General features: G+C 48.4%; 1 protein-coding gene across 3 annotated transcripts in view; it reads left to right on the forward strand.

Moving 5' to 3' along the window:
- Positions 1 to 15,347, forward strand: part of LOC105020787 (glucosidase 2 subunit beta) — a 110,817-nt gene that overhangs the window by 63,623 nt on the left and 31,847 nt on the right. For all 3 annotated transcript variants that reach the window (XM_034290713.1, XM_034290714.1, XM_034290712.1), the window contains one exon: positions 12,986 to 13,055. In XM_034290713.1, the coding sequence (XP_034146604.1) occupies positions 12,986 to 13,055 (70 nt within the window). The remainder of the gene's footprint in view (positions 1 to 12,985; positions 13,056 to 15,347) is intronic.

Below are 15,347 nucleotides of genomic sequence, written 5' to 3' on the forward strand. Positions count from 1 at the left end.
GGTCGGAAACACAGCTAATGTTGCCTCCTTTGGGATCACTTCTCTCTCCTTTCTTGCTCTTTTTCTGTTTCTCCATGCTTCGCCTGGCCTTTATTAAGGCAGGTAAATGTTTCTAGACTATTCTACATATAACACTTTTCTCTCCCACCCTCACCCTCCCCCCACCCCACCTTCCGCCAGAACCAAAACCCCCTTTCGATGTGGAAATTTCAATTTGTACTGTATGTTTCATTTCTTCTCGGATGTAGATTTATTTCACGTTGGCTGCTTTTAATTAACTCCATGCATCGCAACGAGAGAGGAGATAAAAACTCCTCACACCCGCCAAATGAGTTGCCCCGGCAATCATTCACCACTTAGACAGTGGTGCAGGAACCCCCGGCCGTCGCCCTGGCAACCGGCGTCTTGGTGATTGATTCCTCGCCAGTGTGGCGTGGCTGCGGGAGTGGAGCGCGTGAGCTTAGAATGCTCGCTACATCTCCCTAATTAAAATGGGATTACGGGAGCCATCGAGGTGTGTGTTCAAACAAACGCGACGGCTGTGAACGTAATCAATTTCCGTAAATGTCAGGGCATTTAAATACAACGCAGGGTAAACAAATGCACTCCAAGCCCAATTCATCTACGGGCAGTTGTGCATTGATTTTAAGGCACCTTCTGAAGTTGCCGCGTCCGTTCTTGACCTATAAATATTTGCTGTAATTGAGGATCTGTTCACAGTCAGTTCACCTGGTTAAATAAAGAACAAAAATAATAAATAAATACAATTTCTCCCCCCGTCGGTTCTTGCAGAATGTAACAAGTGAAATGCTTTAGGCTAAATTGTGCAGAAACACACTTGAATACCTGCTTCTTTTACTATAAACTAAATTAATGTTGACAAACATTCTACGTCCCCCCAGCATCCATAGTTCTGTTTATTTCAGTGCTGTACTGTGGGTTTTTTTCTTTGTTAAAGTGACGACATGGGAATTATGTTTTATCTTGTGGAAATTGCCTCAGACAACAAATTATTTGTTGTGTGATGTTGGTAATTGCAGAATATCTCTCAAATCTGAGTTTATTATGCATAGTAAATGAACAATGCTTTCTTGGATCCTGCTTAAATCTGCGGTTTTTAGCTGGATCTATCGGGGTCTTTTAGACCACAGTGGATTTGTGTGGGTCAAACATGTTTGTGTTTGAATCCCTGAAGCTAGAAGATGTAGGATTTTGATAACTGAAACACAGTATATTCACGGGTTGTTGGTGATATGAAGACTAGAGAGGAGATTATTGTATGGACACCCAGCTCATTGTAGATGGCAGGTTGTCTGACAGGGAGTTTGGTGTGACAACTACAGAGCATGAGAAGGGGTGGCCACATGGTATGATGGCAGAATGCAATTCAGAGTGTCACTTTCTTTGGTGATGACCTAATGACCCACTGTAACAGCCTCTGACCAATGGCGAGCATCGAGGGGTGTGAATTCAAAAGATCCCATTTTGGCTGAATAGGCGGTGTTCATAGAGCAATGTATCTATCAACAAGACCCTGATGAGAGTAAGAGAAAAACCAGCGACGTACATGCTTAGTGGTGAACGGTGAAAAGTGCATCAGAATGCCAAGCGACTGATACCCAAATTAAACTGCACACCGAAGGACACTTCAACTTCTCCCCCCATGGAAAGACCATCCGAAACTTGGCCAGAAAGCCCACAGTTCCACTGAAGCCACTATGTCAGCCGTGAAGCTGAGGTTTTTATTGCACTGTGTGTGGTAACAGACTACTCTCCCAAATGAAATTAGTTCTGGGTACAGCCTCATGAGGCAGAGTGCCCAGATCAAGCGTAAATCATCCGATTATTATACACCCCCACCAGCCCTCTCACATTTGTGTGCTGGCAGAGTAGTCGGCCTCACCTTGCTTTGTCTTCGCAGAGAAATATCACCACATGCAATTTCTGCTCTGGTGTTTCTTCTGTTTTCTTCCGGGAACAGTGTAACTTTGCTGCAGCCCCTGCTTTCTGCTGGTCGGTTGTATTGGCTGCCGCTAAACCTCCCGGCTTCAGTGGTGTTTACCCAGGCCTCACCCGGGATAAACAGAGCGAGAATCCTAGCCTTCGCCAGGCTTATCTGGCTGAGGGACATGACAGTGTATGGTGTTAGTGTTTGTTAAAATCACACGTACGCTCGCGTGTGCGTGTGTGAACGTCAGTTTGCTCCTCTCAGCGGAGAACGAAAACCATCTGTGAATGTGTTGTGCTAGGCGAAGTGCAATTTCTGTTTTTTTTTTTTTTTCTTTCACAGGCGGCGAGGCGTCATGTTGAGATTAATGCGGAGTCTAAATCTGGGATGTCCGTGGGATTGGTGGATCTCGCTGTTCCAATGCGTGATCTTAAAGCCGTTATAAATCGGCAGCTTGGAATCCTGAGTGCCGATTCGCTGATGGCCGTGGTATATGAGAGTGTGTACCACGGGTATGACGTCACACAACTTTTTACTGCTCTAATTTCGTAGGTAACCGATTCATGGGACCAGTTTGGTGTCTCTGGGGTCTGTGCTACATTGCTAATATACCACGGCTAAACGCTGTGTCCAGGCACTCTGGGATCAGTCGTGCCTAAAAACAGCTCCTAGCTATAATATTTTGGACATATACTACTAACACCTGGTTTTAATGGACAAATAACGTCTTATTCTCATCGTTTTAACCAAAAAACGTGCAACATCTTTCTTTTTTCGTGAACGGTGATGTTAATGTGGCAGGACCGTTTTTTTCCCCCCTGCAAACGCATATTTTTAGTCTGTGCTTTTTTGTTCTTTCTTTGTTGTTGTGTCGTCTTTCTAAATATGTTTTCCCCTCACTACATTGATGCAAAGTTGTGCCGTACCTTTTCTTCTCACACAAACACAAAACCCACTCTCTGCCAAGCCATACGTTCCTGTCACGCACGTTGCGTGTTTTAGGTCTGAAACTGCCCCGAGGCTGACAGGGCACATTATGTACCATCTTATTTTAGTTGACGGAGCTCCGTGTCTGGGTTTCCAGTTATTTCCACGCAAACTATGAGAGAGCGAGTCGGTTCTGTTCAGCGAGCACATACAGGACTGTGCAAAAGTCTTAGGCACCTGAAAGTCGAACTAAGGCCATTCATTTGGGTAGTAAGTGTTTTAATGAACGAATATACACATATTATATATCAATGCTTGAATATAATATATTTTATCTTTGTACAGATAAACACTTACTATCCAAATAAATGACTTTAGTTCGACTTTCAGGTGCCTAAGGATTTTGCACAGTCCTGTACTGATCAAAACAGTGGCTGTGGTATAACAGGAGTCGTGTGGTCAGCCGAAGTGATTTTGCAGCAACCCAGCGGCACGCGGCGCGTAACGCCCATGCCTAACCGCTCCCTGTCACACACTGCAGCGCCTAGCGTGTGAAGCGAGGCCCCCCCGCGCACGGCACTCCGTTTACACACCCCCCCCCCCCCCCCCCACCCCACTCCCAAATCCCTCGCTGTCTTCCTCCCAACATAGCTTCGAATGATGTAAGTTGTCAGGAGTCGGAGGTCGTGCACGCACACACACACACATACACTCTCACAAAGCCCGAGTACACGATCCTCATCCCCTCGTAACATCAGCAGTTTTTCCTCCCTCTTCACCCTGCTCAGCCAAGCCCAAGTAGAGTGTTACATTTGGAATTGGAATTGATGAGCTAAACACTTGTCACAAATTCACTTATTGGACATGCTGTTGGATTCTTCATCCATGTCCCACCATCATGGCCTTTGTGAGGACCCAGTGTTTATGAGGACCCAATGTTTGTGTGGACCCAGTGTTTTTCCACTGTGTGTGTGTGTGTGTGTGTGTGTGTGTGTGTGTGTGTGCGCGCGCGCTCCTGGGGATGTCTTCAAATGCAGGTTAAATTTGAGCTGTGCACATGGCAGAGAGGGGTCTTATTGGATATGGGAACGACTCGGGGGGGGGGGGGGGGTTAAAGACGACTAGTGGAGGGAGAACAGTTGAAGCCTCGGTTCACCATATCTGCACCGCTTCCATATAATATCAAATATCAAAGCTTTTAAGAATGTGTTTTTGATCATAAAATCGGAATCATCATCCGTCATAGTGACGTGTCACCTTTCCCTGAAATATATTCCCTGCAATGAGACAAAGGACGCAAAACATTATTTTCACCAAATGTTCTGGTTTCCGGGAAAACCCGTTTGGAAGACTGCCAACATCAAGAGGGAAGGGAACCCCGAAGCCCCCCAACCAGGATTTGCAAATAGCATTTTTTTTTTTTTTGAAGACCCCAAACAGGCCCAGCACCAGCGTGTTACCAGGGTTCTTGAGAGAGCTGTTCCCCTGTCATTAAGACGGCCTGGTACATCCGGAGGTTGAATCACGGTCCCCTGGACATCCTCTCTAACATGTCGACACCCTTCCACACTGCAACCACAAAACTGGCAGAGCTGCTGAACAAAACATTAAACAGTCTCATACAAAGCCACATGGATGTATAAAAGAGGGTGTGTGTGTGTGTGTGTGTGTGTGTGTGTGTGTGTGTGCTGTGAGACAATGGCTAGATTTGCTATCTTTATCTGGTGACCACCAGCGCCATGGAAACACAGGCCCTGGGCCCCTCTGCGCTGAAATTGTTTTGGGCACCTGTCATCCCCCATTATAATTAGCGGTGTGGACATCTAAATAATTTGTCATCAGGCCGTTGTTTGGCTGCGGCTGGATCCGTGTCGGTGCTCCGCCCTCGGCCCCTTCCTGGCCTGCGGAAGCAGGATTATTTCAAGGGCTTCGTTCGGGGAGGTTTTCCATAGTGCCTCTCTCTCTGACAGCAGCTGCTTGTTTTCGGCGGCCGGGAAATAATTAAGCGGCGCACAAGATGCTTCTGCTTTGGCATCCAGTTTGTTTTGTACCCCCCCGTCCTCCCCCCGTCCCTCGATCCTTTTATTTGGGCGGCCTCACTTTTTTTAATTGTGTCCAGGCACGGCGAGGGGAGAGTAACAGTGTGTAGGGAATCGTATATATTCACTATATCATTCGTTATACTACACCATCCGCCAGGGTTATCCAACTCTGGCCCTCCAAGCCAGTTCCAACTCTGTGTTTTTCATTCCAACCCACTAATCAGGGACTTATTCAGACCCGGGACACCAGGTGGGTGCAATTAACGATGAGGTGGAACAGAGAGCCGGCAGGCTGCGGTCGTTGTGGGGTCAGAGCTGAAAACCCCTACCACACGCTGCACCGTACATGTGTCATTTCTGAGTAGCTGGCGGTGCGTTAAGATCCTTCTGATTAAGCTGTTCCTGCTGCATAGGCTGACTGCTGACCTTTAAACACAAAGCAGCGTGTCTGTGGCTTGGAATCCACACAGCGGCATTCTTCGGGGAAGAGAAGTATCAGTTTCGATTCCCGGCTATCAGTTCACCCCCCATCGGCGATCAGATAATCTATCTAGCGCGCTTGATTAGGGACTCAGTGTCGTTACTCGTCAGGTGTGGCGTCGTCGTCTCGCCTCCGGGTCTGGTTTTCTGTAGAGGCCGAGCCCCTGCGAGGGGGCTTCGATGAGCCATTCCGCGATGCCCCGCGATGCCTGCAGTCACACTTGTCAGTCCTCCTGTCTCCTCCCTGACAGTCGTAGTGGAGGGAAAACCGTCACCCCCACCCCCCACTCACCAGTCCGTATCTGTCAGCTGCTGCTGCTGCTGGAGGGGGGGTCAGAGGTCACCATCTCTCTCGCTGTGCCTCCCGGTACTCCCGCCCTCCTGCGCCTCTGGACAAGAAACCCGACAGAACAAGCCCAGACGCGGTGCACGCCAGAATGACCGCTAAGGCCACGTGGCTGGTGCCACGGTGAGCCGCGTTGGCAGCGCATGGACAGCTCCTGGAATAGACGCCGTGTGACCCACTTTATTTGGTGGTTCACTCTCGTGGCGGTAAGAGATTGTTTTAAATCCCGGTGACTTGTGCGGCCAGGAAACGTGTGCGGTGTCATATCACGTCGTATCCCAGAAACCCCCCCCCCCCCGTGTCCGACTCCAACTCTCTGAATGGATGGCTCCGGGGCTGGCCCAGACCCAGTTCTCCGGCTTTGTGGGGTTGCAATTATCCAATACGGGCGTCCGACAACAGCTGCTGCTTCTCTTCGCGTTCCAGGACAACATCTCCTGGGCTTCTTGGACAGTCGCGCTCTCTCTCCCTCGAGTCTCCCTCCATTCCCCTCCGTCCCGTCGGGACACATCCTCCGTCGCTCTCCGGTTCAGCCAGGCTGCGTTGGGCACTGTCTCCAAGAGCTCTCTTGGTCGTTCCTCTCCCCTGCAGGTGTTGTCACATGGTTCTCTGGTGTCTGAGTAACAGCCTCGCGTGGCGTCGTTCGTGGAGACGTGGGATGAAGCTCCCTGAAAGCACCGTTATGTTTGACACTAATCTGATTTAATACTTGGAAACACAGTTCAGAGACGGCTAATTCGCAATGTTTTCCTGTCCCAGTGCAATGTCCTGGGAACACACTGTGTATCTGCTGTCAGCGTTCAGCAACCACACTGCCCCTTGGTTAGAAGCCAGTATAATTAGAGTCTAGTGTGGTTATGTACTGCCTACAATGAGGCCACCAAGATGATGACCGTTTTGGACTGGAGGGTGCTGTCCATGGTCCTGGACTGGAGGGTGCTGTCCCTGGTCCTGGACTGGAGGGTGCTGTCCCTGGTCCTGGACTGGAGGGTGCTGTCCCTGGTTCTGGACCGGAGGGTGCTGTCCCTGGTTCTGGACCGGAGGGTGCTCTCCCTGGTTCTGGACCGGAGGGTGCTCTCCCTGGTTCTGGACCGGAGGGTGCTCTCCCTGGTTCTGGACCGGAGGGTGTGTTGTAGGGCTGGGTAAAACAAAAAAACAATTTTCCAGTTAATTGGGATTCTTGCTTGGATGATCGGAAATCAATTCCTTGAATCCGAAAATTGATTTTATTAATCAATATAAATAAATGCCTTTTCTCTTTGGAGGTGTTAAATGAGTGGGAGGTTAGAGAGGAAACACCAGCCATCGTGACGGAGAAGGCTGCTAATATGATACGTGTTGTGGCATTGCTGGAGCTTCTTAACAGCGGCTGTTTCGCACATCCACCACACTCTCAATACTCCAGTGACCATACGCTTGCTTGGCCAGTTGGACCGCATAGCAACCTATTCTCACCGAAGCGCTACGGTCAGCCGTGTGCTTAAAACGAATCAGACGTTTCTGGACCAGCCCTTACGCAAGCTGTGTTGTTCAGTGGAAATGGTTTGTGGCAGATTTCTACAACATCATTGGTTTCTTGTGCGGTCCTCCAGCTAAGGGCTACGAACAATGGTTGTTCACGTTTGCAGAGAAAAATACACCAAGCCGGGCAGAATTATAAACACGTTTAGGAATTATAATAGGACGCAGGTTGTGCTAATGAATGCAGATTATTGTTTATTGACTGTGGTGATACACACATTTATATGAAAACATAAATGGAGACTGATTCAATTAAATTTTATCGTTCATTCAAATGGCTGGCAGCAGAGCTCTACAATATCACTGACTGTGTTCAGACGCAATACGAATTCTCTTCATTCATTGTTATTAAAGTGCACTTTTCTGGAGACGACTATAACCATTTTGAAAGATTTCCGAGCCTTAGCCAATTAGCCGTGGTATTAGATGGCTTTGCCGGCACCGTAAATGGTAAAAGCCTTACCACTAGTTATGGTTTCATTTGTCCATGGCGCAAGATTAGTCGTGGCGCTAGGTAACTTTGCCGACCTCATCCATGACTGGTAGTTCATTTTAGTACTATTGGATTTATTCACTTTAACGTATGTTTGGGATTTCGTTCCAAAGTGCAATCTCTGCACTTTGCTGCTTTTCCATATACCATCGGTGGTGAGTTTTAATCCGTGCTTTTAGAGAAGATTCTGACCTGCACTGTCAGACAGGATACAGCAGACCAGTGTTGGTGCGGGGGTGTGCTGTGCACCTTCAGGTTACCTGTCTCGGCAGGGGGACATTAATTAAAGGTTGTGTACAGCACTTTCTAAATTAGCTGTGAAATGTTAAGCGGGAGGGGGGGGGGGGGGGTTCGCCAACCGTAACCGTGTGGCCTTGGCTAGGGTCGGCGCGTCCTTGAAAAATAATTGAGTTCGGGGGGGGGGGGGGGGGGGGGGTTGTGTGCTTGGGGGGGGTAAAGGGCCCTGCTAGACTGTCCACCTTGTCTGCGCTGATAGCCATGGGTGAAATGTATTGGATTCTTACCCTGAGAGAAATACCCTGAATGGCAGAATTATGATTTCTGAGAGGCTGCCAGCTTTTTCTCTCTCTCTCTCTGTTCCAAAGCGTTTGTCTGAAATAGATTTTTCCTCTTCCCAGGCTCCTGAAGCTAACAGTGTTTGGCATGAAACCCAGCTGATTGGAGATGAAGATATTTCTCTGAGTGCTGTAGGTGGGAGATAGGGTGCCGGAACACTCTGGTACAATGTCCCAGTTATGTCTGGAGTCTTTGTTATGTCTACAAACGGAGAGCCTGTCCGTCCCCCCCGCCACCCCCCACCCCCCCCCCCCGTCCCCGAAGAAACCCTCACGTGTTAGCAATTCCGTGGCTCACTATAATCCATGTTCTCTTGAACTGTAATGTTGCTGTTTTTGCATTCATTTTGCTGGAGCGGTCTAGCGTTTACAGTTTATTCTTCTCCTCTTTATTGGATCGTGCCTTGTTATGATGTATAGATAGCTATGTGCAAGTTGCGTTACGTAGCCGGCGTACATTTCCCCTCAGACTAATTTGCCAAAACATGTCAAGAGTAAGTATTCTCTTGTTTCAGATGAGCAGGGCAACGTGTCATTACGACAATTATTACTTCCAACCAACTATTAATGCGGCAACTTTAATAAGGTTATTCCTGGCAGCAGTAAAAAATGTATTTGCGTGCGCGCACACGCACACACACACACACACACACACACACACTCACGCGAGCATAGTATGTTTCCTGCTACTACAGTGGGTCCGGAGATGACATAGTTACCTCGGGAGGGGCCTAAGTCACAAGGAGGAGGGGGACCCAGAAGTAGGTCGTCTTTGGGCATCTGTTACATCATGCATATTCATACATGGCACCCAGTTGTTGCGGAGCGAATTTCACGGGGACTTTTGGCCCGTTTATCGTCCCAATTCGGGGTGGCGTTCACTATCAAACGACTTCCTGACTCCCCTACATGCTGCTCCGGGTATCAAACGAAGGCGCTTTCGTTGTTGTTTATGTTGTTGTTGTTGTTGTTGCTGCTGCAACTGACATTAATATTCAACGCTCATGGGCGGAATTGCTGTGTTTCTGTAGCGGTGTGTGTTGTCGTGAATGGCAGCTCTCCTCAATGCGGGCCCAGATGTCCTCAGCTATGAATCGGGATTCGGTGTGTGGGAGACTGAATGCAACAGCATTAGTCACTGGGAAGCGAATTGCAGTGATGTTCCGAAACAGTATGCTTCCTCTGTCGGTGAGCGTTACTCAGTCACGCCTAATACGATTTGACGCCTCGAAGCGTTCGCGACGTGAACTACACTGACCCCGGCTCGACTCCGACACGGTGCCCTGGGTGTGACGGCCGGCGGAGGAGGAGTGCTTACCGGGTGTGGCATCGCATGGTCCGGCTCGCGCTGTACGCATCGGTAAACGTTGGACGGGCCCCTCTGTGCACGCAGCTCGGGGAGAGAGCGTTGTCCAGCCACAACGTCAGCTGATTTGATGGGAACACTGAGTTAGGTCTTTTTTTTAGGGCTTTAACATCGAGTGTATCTGTGGATTATGCATGTGTTTGGTGTATCTGTGGATTACGCATGTGTTTAGTGTATCTGTGGGTACTGTATGTGTTTAGTGTATCTGTGGGTACTGTATGTGTTTAGTGTATCTGTGGGTACTGTATGTGTTTAGTGTATCTGTGGATTACACATGTGTTTAGTGTATCTGTGGATTACACATGTGTTTAGTGTATCTGTGGGTACTGTATGTGTTTAGTGTATCTGTGGATACTGTATGTGTTTAGTGTATCTGTGGATACTGTATGTGTTTAGTTTATCTGTTGATTCTGAGTGTGTTACGTTTATCTTTGGACACTGTATGTTGGTTTTGTCTGACTGATCAGGCACAGGGCAGAGGCCGACTGGCCATCTGGCATTTCAGGCAAACGCCAGATGGGCAGGTCAGTTTTTCGGTGGGTGGGCAGGTGGATGTATAGAGGGGTGGGTAGGTGGTTAGATGGAGGGATGGGTGTGTGGGTGGGTGGCAGATAAAGTGAGAGATGGACAGCATGCAGAGAGAGACATATAAAGACAAGAAAAAGTGGGAGAGCGTAAGGAGAGAGAGCAAATAGAAAGAAAAGGAATGAGAGAGGTATTCTGCAGCCTTCAGAGACGGAAGGGTGTCGGCAGCCATACATCCTGTGCTTGACAGATGGTAGACATGTGGTGCCTGTCTGCTGCTTGAGTAAGCCTAGGGTTCAAGGGTCGTGGGTTGCTGACATCTGGACCTGGGCGATATGGCCCGAAAAATACATAAAAGTTGCTAAATTGCCTGAATTGGTGCACTTATCATTGTAATTCAAGTATGTATTTTTATTTTTTTGTGACCCTTTAAATTACAGCACAGTTGTCCCATTTGTCTCCCAGCTGTAGCAAACCGTTTCCTTTTCAATCAGCATAGCTATTTACGGTAATTAACAACATTAGCAAAATGTCTGTGGTAACTATCGGTTACGGTAATTGCCGTTACTTCACCCTGCCCTCTCCTCCGGGGTCTTCGCTCCGCCGTTGCCAGACCGCCGCTCCTCCCTCTGCAACGCCGTCTTGGCTGGCCGGCGGAGGCCCTGCCAAGGACGCGACGCCTGTTCATCCGTTCGAGGCTTGATGTAAACGTTGTCCCTTTTTGCTTTTTGATTTGACGCGTGGGGCAAATGTGCGCTGAATAATTTATACATTTATACGGCCTGCCATTTTTAAACATAGATGGCCCTGGTGCTTTGCCAACTCTCCCGGTGTGGACAGCAGTTGTTCTAGTATTGAGGGGGGGGGGGGTGGGGGGGTGGGGGGAGGGTACAGAGAGAGTTACCGCCACCGTATCATAGAAATAGCCATTAGGCTGCATGAGAGAAATCACAGCTCTGCTCCTGTCCAATCTGTGTAAGTTCTGTAGAGGATTTGGTGTTTGGGGTGGGGGGGTTGGGGGTGTCCACGGGCCACCAGCTGAGACCACATGTGAGGAACATGCTAATTGGTATGCAGACCGGCCTCTGACCGCCTCCCACATAGCCGCGTGCACACAAACGCTTCTGTTGCCACGGCGCCAGGGCCCCGCAGAGGTTCTGCTCGATGACAGAGGTGGCCCACGCCACTGGTGCCCTCGTCTCCAGAAGCGTGGTGAACCCCCTGAACGCCGGCCCTGCGCCAAGACAATTACAGTTCCCTGAGCCTCTCCACCTCAGTTGTTTTCTCCCTCTCTCTTCCTCTCTTCACCCCTCTTTCTGTGTCCATCTCCGCTTGGTTTCTCGTCCTTTTGTCTCTCCACTCCAATCTCTTTCTTCCTCACTCTTTATTTGTTCTCTTCATCTTTCCGTCCCTTTCTTCCTTTGATGCCGGCTTTGTGTTCCTTTCTGTTTCACTCTCATTAAAGGGAGAGTTAACTTTCTTGGCATAGTTTTCACGGTATTGTTTTGAAGCGTTTGTTAAAGTTTTTTTTTAAGCATTGCACAGAGTCCACCGGCTAGCAGTTTTGGAGCGTGTAGCGATCCTGGTGAAAGCTGACTTACAAGCTAGCGATGCATTTAAATTCAGCTGAGAATTGTGGGAAGTGGAGTTCCGTCCACATGTTTTGAATGCACCACTAGCTGTCAACACTGCCTGTAGAATGATCAGCATGGTGATAATGTGTTCAGTAAAAATGGAACGCTGATGCACTAACCCTTCCGTGGCGGCCTCGCGCCATTCCTTGCCTGTCAACACAGTGTTGTCACTCTGAAATGACAAATTAAATGCGCTAGCTTCTCCGCTAACGCCACACCTGGAAATTGCATGTGTGTTATTTTCAACTCTTGTCCCAGAGTCATAGAGCTCTACACTCACTGTTTGACAACACACCAACAACATCTTAGGGTCTCATCTATGGTCAAAAGTAAAGTAGCTGTGGTTAAATTTTTTGTTGGAACATTACAAGGAGCCATTTGTAAGATTTACTCTGGACAAATTCTGAAAAATGCTAGTTATAAAATACAGGGTATTGGGGGGAAAATTATACTGGCACTCAGATTCGGCATCTTCCCTATGATTTTCTCTCGTTTATTTTGGTCTGGTTGTTGTAACTTTGCTAGTCTCAAAATACATAGGGATTAAGCTCAAAATAGGCAACTCAAATTAATATTGTAATGCCTGTAATGGACTTAAAAGTGAGCTGTTGACCATATTTGTCCTTCAGGTAAGCTCTCGATCTGATCAGCAGTGTACCTACCCAGTCCCTCTGGAAATTATTCAGTCCCCTTCACTTTCTACACATTAAATTTTTTGAGAGACCAGGCTGTCTCTCAACTTGCGTTACAAACACTACACTCCAACCAGTAGTGGAACAAAATGGTGTGAAAAGGACTGCGTTCCGAAGTGTATCTCCCCCCTTGATCTGACCATAGTTTGGAGCCTGTTTCCACTCATTTCTTTCTAGGTTTCTGTGTTTGTTAGGAAGGTTTACTTGCCACTGTTTTTTTTTTTTTTTTGACAGGGTGTCTCTAGAAAGCGCTTTGTGACAACTGGTGATGTAAAAAGGGCTTCATAGAATATATGTGATTGACTGATTGCCCCGGACAAACGATGAATAATGAATTACTGTATATGCGGTGTCAACTGCCTGAATGCAAATGTTTACACAGCGCTCTATTGCTGACGTCTGTTCTTCTATGGTTGCCTTTTTCCGTTTTGTCCAGCTGCAGAAAAGGCGGCTGCTGAACTGAAGAAAGTCGAAGACGCGTACGAAACGGTGTACATGGAAATCAGGTAAGATAATAAATCCTGGATGTTGTTCTCGGACTCATTGGTGTCACGGCGCCTCGGCTCAGCATTTGCCCTTTGAAAGCAAGAACTCAAGGCGCAGGCTTTTTTTAATTTTTTTTGTGCCTTTTCCTGATGACGGTGGCCTGTGCTTCTGTAAGCAGGGGCCATAACATACAGCATGGACGTTTCCCTCACGGCTGCAATTGTGAAGACGCACAATGACGAGAATTGCACTGTCATGCACCCTCAGCGCAATATTTATGAAGACAGATGAATGCTAGCATTCGTCTGCACACTGTGGCCCAGTGGCGCATGCCTGTTACGCGCTGGCATCGTCGGATGCGACGCAGTATTTGTCGTGGCGTTGACAATCCGGAAATGCCGATGCAGTTTGTCTGTCTCAGGATCAATGAATCAATTTAATGTGTTTTACGAAGTCCCCCTTTTAACGTCTGCATTTGTCACCGTGCCTGAGATGTGTAATAGGAAGTGGGCCAGCAGTTTTGTCATTTACTTATAAAAAGGTTTCTGTCACCAGAGTCAACGGCTTTGTCACCAGGCCTCGTGGTTCAATGTGCAATCCTTCACTATTCGTCGGGAATGATTAACGTTACACTAGGAAATGTGTATCTCTGGGGGCCTGATTGGTGACACACTTTTTGACCCAACCCCGTAAAGCACAGCTAACACACAAATAATCGGACTAACCACGGTGTCTTCAGGTCAGACCTGTAGTGACTGTGATGAAGTGTGTTTGATATGTGTAGCTTGGGAAGAGTGAAGTGTGACATCAGTCGGGCCTTGGACGACTGGAATGAACTTGCCCTGACGACTCTGTTGTTCACACCACATTTCAGTCTGAGACTGATTCTGTCATCGCAGTCGTTTAGGTGATGACACATTGGATCAGAGGATCAATGTAATGGATGCTTTCCTGATTTCCGTTTTGCCCAGGTGTGTTCTGGCTCCTGCCCAGCCCGATCGTTCCGAGTGACCGATCAGGCAAATCGTAGAATTCTTTGCGGAGTACAAGTCCTCGGGTGGTGTTCAGATCCAGACCAGTTGCACATGAAGACACCGACGTCTGTGGGCGTGACACAGTGCTTGGATAGGCAGGCAAGGGGTTTCCCATACTGGTTTTACACCGTATAATATATGTGGCATTGGAATGGCTTGCCAACATAATGATATCCCATAGGAATGCAAATTCCAGCATATTGACACAGTTGAAAGAAAACACGGCGGCAGGTTTCCCATTATAGTCACTCTGCTTCTGAGATGTTTGCACAGAGCTCCCAGCCAGCCGCCCCAGTCAGCCAGCGAAGCCGATAGGTATCTGCTACATAACTGTAGCCCTCAGGCTGGCTAACTGTTCATTAGGGCGGGGAGGGAGGAGAATGGCGGGGAGGGAGGAGAACAGCGGGGAGGGAGGAGAACGGCGGCCACGGAGCTGGCAGTACGGAAAGGTCAAGCTTTTATGAAGGAACCCTGGGCGAGCAGTGGGAGGGAGAACCTGGCGAGACTCCAGCCGTTCCACCTTGCTTTGGACGCCCCTGGTCAGATTACTCACGGGCTCTCCATACATCAGTCACGCGCGGCGGAGCAAGTGCTAGCCTAGAAACAAAATATGGATTTTTCTCCACTCCTCTGTTTGTGTCTCTCTCTCTCGCTCTGGCTCGCTCTCTCTCACTGCGTTTTGGTATCTCCTCGCGTGCCAGACTGCCGGTGGGGGCGTCAATACGTTCCTTTCGTTGCTCCGGCGCCCGCGGGGTACTCTGGTCGCTGTGGACGCCACACCTTCCACCAGGTTGGATCCGGAGGACACAAGCACGAAACAATGCCTCCGTCACCTTAGAGTATGGTCTTGCTCCACCCGGCTGTATCAGCTGGGCAGGGTTCCTGCCACCACCGCACCCCCCACCCCACCCCACACCAACATTTTGCAAATAATAAATATTCAACCTGAGAGATACCAGCTGTGATCCCTTATTTGTGATTAGTAAGGTAAAGCCGTTCTGCTGGGGCCTGATAACCAGTGAGATTGGTCAGAATGGGATCACCTCGTCTGTAAGCAGCATAACAGCCCCTGAAGCCAGAAGGTTTTAGATGAGAGACGGGCATTTTCGGAGTCAGCATGAGCTGAAAGTAGAGAGAAGCTATTAGCCCTTTCTTTAAGTTTAACACAAAGCTTTTTCTTCACTGACTTAACAAATACTGTTAAGACTTCTCAAAGTTTTATCTCAGGAGATTTCTTGTTTACATAATGTCCTTATTTTTTTTTTTTATAGAGTATGC

The sequence above is a fragment of the Esox lucius genome, chromosome 24 (genome assembly GCF_011004845.1).
Source record: "Esox lucius isolate fEsoLuc1 chromosome 24, fEsoLuc1.pri, whole genome shotgun sequence".
In the NCBI taxonomy this organism is placed as follows: domain Eukaryota; kingdom Metazoa; phylum Chordata; class Actinopteri; order Esociformes; family Esocidae; genus Esox; species Esox lucius.